At 46.1% G+C, this 4971-nt stretch overlaps 1 protein-coding gene across 1 annotated transcript in view; it reads right to left on the bottom strand.

Annotated features, from left to right (window-relative positions):
• LRRC74A (leucine rich repeat containing 74A) overlaps positions 1-4971 on the bottom strand; it is a 25844-nt gene that overhangs the window by 8886 nt on the left and 11987 nt on the right. Inside the window, exons 8-9 of the mRNA XM_023752535.1 lie at positions 3784-3833; positions 3337-3418 (exon numbers count right to left, since the gene is read on the bottom strand). Of these exons, the coding sequence (XP_023608303.1) occupies positions 3337-3418; positions 3784-3833 (132 nt within the window). The remainder of the gene's footprint in view (positions 1-3336; positions 3419-3783; positions 3834-4971) is intronic.

Raw genomic sequence — 4971 nt, 5'->3', positions numbered from 1 at the left:
CAACTTAGCATCCCCTGCATTTCAGGGAACCCACTCTCAGGGTTGGCAGAGAGCGATGCCATTGGGAATAAGGAGAGCTCAGCGCTCATAAAAAGTAAAACGCAGAAGTAACATTTGTTCAGTGATTCATTTAGACACAAAATCGTGAGATGATTTCCAGTGCTGTCAACAATGAAGTAAAATAATCCTACTCAGGTATTGCAGGTGGCAAGCAAGTTAATACCATCTATTTGGCAAATATCATCTGGTCCCAAGTATTTTCCTATAAACGTGTGTGCACCCTGTCACCCAGCGGAATCACCTCTGCGACTCCTCCCAAAGAGACAGGCTGTGCGAAGGGCGACATGCTTGTAGCTGTTCGCCATGGCATCACTTTTACAAGTAAGGCTCGTGACTCACAGGGGACGGGTCAAGTGCAGCATAAATATCCACCTGGTGGGATGGTGTGCGTTAAAGTAGAGGGAGACAGCCTGGAAAACAGGAGCCGTGTTCACAGAGGGAGGCTGTGATCGCAGGGAGCACTACATCCTGCGATGTCGTTCACATGGAGACCTGCAGGGGGCAGTGGTGGGTCCAGACTTTCTATTTCGTTCAGCTTTAGGGACACAACCTATTGGAAGTAGCGAGGCATCAAGCTTGTCTAGATGCCAGGTTTGCATGGAACTTGCACAATTTTTTTAAAACTTAGAGATTATTTTGTTTAAATGCTATAGGGTGTCCCAAAATTCACGCAAGATTTGAATTTTGTGTGAACATTAACAACAACAACAAAGAATAAAAGCCTAATTTTACTTGGTTTATTGAATCAGATTCTAATATCTGTTGCCCTTTGATTTCAATCCCTTCAATTTGATAAGCATTTCCAAGTACCAATTATGGCCCAGGAGCAGGGACAATGAAGACCAATGAAGACCACGGCTTTTCGTATGTGCCAGCAAAGCTGTGGAGGCCATTTGCCTGATGTGCTATTCCATACATAACCCTATACTGTATACTTTATGAATCAATAAAAAATTTACAATTTTTAATTATAAACCTGTGTTTTCTATCAAAATTACTTCTTGCGTGAATTTTGGGACACCCTATCCATGGGGTTGGGAAAACATCCTATTTAAACACCTGATCATTGTTAGTTTTGTTTGGGACAAGGTGAGATAGAGGCGAGTGTAGATAGAGTTGAGTACATGGGCATCACTGATTCCTGGGTCACTCCCTTGTCCCATGGTTTTAAATACATCTACATGCCTTTGGATCCCAAATGTAATTGTCCAGCCCCAACCAAGCTCTAAACTCACATAGCAAACTGCCTCCCTGATGTCTCCATTACAAACATTACGTGGCCCGAATGGAAATCTTGCCTCCCAACTCCTGCTCTTCTATCCCTGTGACTCCCTGAATTTTCCCCATTTGGGTAAATGACACCCATTCAAACCAGTATCTGAAACAAAATAATCACGAGTCTATCTTTTTCTTTCCCTCATTCTTCAGGTCAACAAGTCCTTTTGGCTTTGCTGCCAAAATATACTCTGACTCCATCCCCTCTCCACCGCCTGCTCCCTTAGCCCACGCATCATCCTCGGGCCTCCTCGTTGGCCTCCCTCTTCCCATTCTTGTTCTCCTCAGTTGCTTTCAACAGAAGTTCTAAAACTGCAAATCAAACCGCATCATTCCCCACGTTCACATCCTTCGCCGACCTCTCATCACAGGAGAATAAAATCCAGACTTCGTGCATGTCCAAGTCCCACAAAACTGACGTAAGTGGCTGCCGGCCACCTCGATGACCTCTTGTCCTTCCATTCTCCTCCACTGTCCACTCTGCTCCAGCCACCCTGTCCCCCTCCCCCCATGTTCCTCGAATGTGCCATGCTCTGTTCTTTCTGCCTGGAATGCTGAGCTTCTAGAACCTAGCACGGCTGTTTCTTATTTATCATATTCAGGCTTCAACAGAAAGCCACCTTCCCTGTGGGCCTTTCTCTCATCACCGCACCTAAATTAGCACCCTCCACCCCCACACTAAGTGCCCTCCCCCTGTCTACTCCTTTCCCCAGGGATGAACATTTAGGAGCTATTATTTTTTTCTTTTATAACAAGTTTGCAATGAAACTCCTTAGACGTGTGTGTGTGTGTGTGTGTGTGTGTGAGAGAGAGAGAGAGAGAGAGAGAGAGAGAGAGAGAGAGAGAGAGAGCTCTGAGACAGGGAGAAGTGAATTGCTGCATCCTAGAATATACATATTTTCAATTTTACTAAATACTGTCAAATTGCTCTCCAAAGTGCCTTTACCTGGCAGCTTCTGAGGGTTATTTATCCCTGTGTTCACTGCACTGTGAATTCTCTGACTTGAACATTTTGCAGCTTTGATAGATGACAAGGGGGAATCTTTTTGTTGTTCTGTTAATGGCATTTCTCTAATTACCAAAGAGGTTGGGCATTTGGCTTTGATTTTTCATTGTCCATATGCCTTGACCACTGTTTATTTTTAAATTTCTATTTTTATTGATTTCAGAGAGGAAGGGAGAGGGAGAGAGAAACATCAATGATGAGAGAGAATCATTGATCAGCTGCCTCCTGCACGCCCTCTATTGGCGATTGAGCCTGCAACCCAGGCATGTGCCCTGACCGGGAATGGAACCATAACCTCCTGGTTCATAGGTTGACACTCAACCACTGAGCAACACTGGCCGGGCCTGACACTGTTTTTTGGAGTGTTTATCATCGTCCAATTGAGCTGTAGGATCTTTTATCAACATTTTGAACACTAACCTTTAATATTCTATAAATGCTGCAAATATCTACTTCTGACTATTACTTGTCTTTTAACATTGCCCACAATGTCTTTGATCATCCCCCATTTTAAACCTATTGTCAAATATACAGATAATTTTTGTTATGGTTTATACTCACTGTGCCTATGTAATAGGCGTTAACTTCTCTGAGATCAGCAAACTCTTTCTCTAGATCAGTGGTTCTCAACCTTCTGGCCTTTTAAATACAGTTCCTCATGTTGTGACCCAACCATAAAATTATTTTCGTTGCTACTTCATAACTGTAATGTTGCTACTTTTATGAATCGTCATGTAAATATCTGATATGCAGGATGGTCTTAGGAGACCCCTGTGAAAGGGTTGTTCAACCGCCAAAGGGGTCGCAACCCACAGGATGAGAACCGCTGCTCTAGATGTTCTCCTAACCATTTTAAAGTTTTACTCCCCACATTTACAATGTATTTTGGGTGTGGTCTCTTCTACAATGAAAACACTCAATAGCAACAACAACAGGAGATGGATTGTTTGCCAGGTCCCTCTCCTTTGCCAGCCCCTCCCTCCGTGGGGACTCACCCAGCATGCTTCCCAGGAACTCCCCGTCCTTGTCACAGAATTCGTTGTGGCTGAGATCCATTTCCCTAATTCTGTAATTGGCCTGGGGAAAAAGCAGTGGACAGAGAGGTACTGTGGGTCTTCCATGGGACTGCAAATGCCTCCCGTATCCTAGGTCAGTGGGATGGGGGCTCCCACATACCCACAACGAGGGGGACTAGGGTTCTTACACTGAAGACAATTTCGTGTTCATCTTTTCGTTTGGCTGTTGATGACACCTGGGCGAGTTTATTGCCATCCAAAAACAGTCCTACCACCTGCTGTGGCTTTGGCCAGGATGGGCAGAGGCCAAACATTCCCCAGCGCCCTATACCATGCATTTCCCTAGACCCAGAGGCTCCCCAGCGTCCCCAGGTCTCCAGGGACATCTCCCCCCTGGCTCAGCGGTACCCACCCCCTGCTTCTTACCGACAGGGCCTGGCAGAGCAGCTCTGCAGATTGGTCCTTGAACTTATTTCCTGTCAGGAAGGAGGGCATGATCAGTGCTCTCCAGGCAGGGCTCCCTCGCCCTCCCACAGCCCAGCTCTGCCAGTCTCTTCCCCTCGGAATAATCAGATGTAGAAAAAGTGGCAAGTACTCAAAGCAAAAATGTGGACACAGAAGAAAACAGGAGGAAAAGGGCAACTATTTACCATCCCCTTTGACATTCTCTTCTTGCTCTGCTGTGACTGTCAGGGGAATTCCAGGAGCAGGAACACTATACTCTGTGCATTGCTGGCAGCATCAACCCCTAACCTAGTGACTAAAGTCTGTAACAGTATAAAACATGCTACTATAGCCCAGCCGGCATGGCTCAGTGGTTGAACATTGACCTATGAACCAAGAGGTCACATGCCCAGGTTGCAGGCTGGATCCCCAGTGTGGGGCGTGCAGGAGGCAGCCGATCAATGATTCTCTCTCATCATTGATGTTTCTATCTCTCTCTCCCTCTCCCTTCCTCTTTGAAATCAATAAAAAATGCTAATATAGTCTAAGCAGCAGAGACATGCCGGAAGGGGACGAGTGGGGCACTTGCCTTTGTGTGCAAAATCTAAAGGGCACTGAAAGGCTCAGTAATCTCAATGAATAATATTTTAACATTTAAAAAAGTCCAAAACCAATGCAGAAGCATCCCATATTATAAAAGGTTAATATGCAAATAGACCAAACGGCGGAATGACGGTCACTATGGCGCGCACAGACCACCAGGGGGCAGATACTCAATGCAGGAGCTGCCCCCAGCCCGCAGGCCCCGATTGCCTGATCAGGGCCTGCCAGCCAACCTCTCAGTTCCTTCCCCCTGGCCGGCAGGCTCCGATTGCCTGATGGTGGATGGAGAACCGGGGGTGGGTGGCAGTGGGGGGGGGGGCGACTGCTGGCAGCCAGGGAAGATGGCCCCGATCTCAGGCCAGGCCTAGGGACCATACCGGCGCACAAATTTTGTGCACCGGGCCTCTAGTCTATGATAAACAAAATTTTTAAATGTTAAATAAGGCAGGACCTGACCCTGCACTTGTATAGCCAAGCCTCACTCATCTTGCCTCACTCTGTCCCTTTATTTTATTTTATTATTTTATTTTATAAGACTCCATTGACTTTATTATTTTTGTAATATAA

The sequence above is a fragment of the Myotis lucifugus genome, unplaced genomic scaffold (genome assembly GCF_000147115.1).
Source record: "Myotis lucifugus unplaced genomic scaffold, Myoluc2.0 scaffold_34, whole genome shotgun sequence".
NCBI lineage: Eukaryota > Metazoa > Chordata > Mammalia > Chiroptera > Vespertilionidae > Myotis > Myotis lucifugus.
Note: the sequence above shows the minus strand (reverse complement) of the source record. Positions and strands in the feature narration are given on the sequence as shown.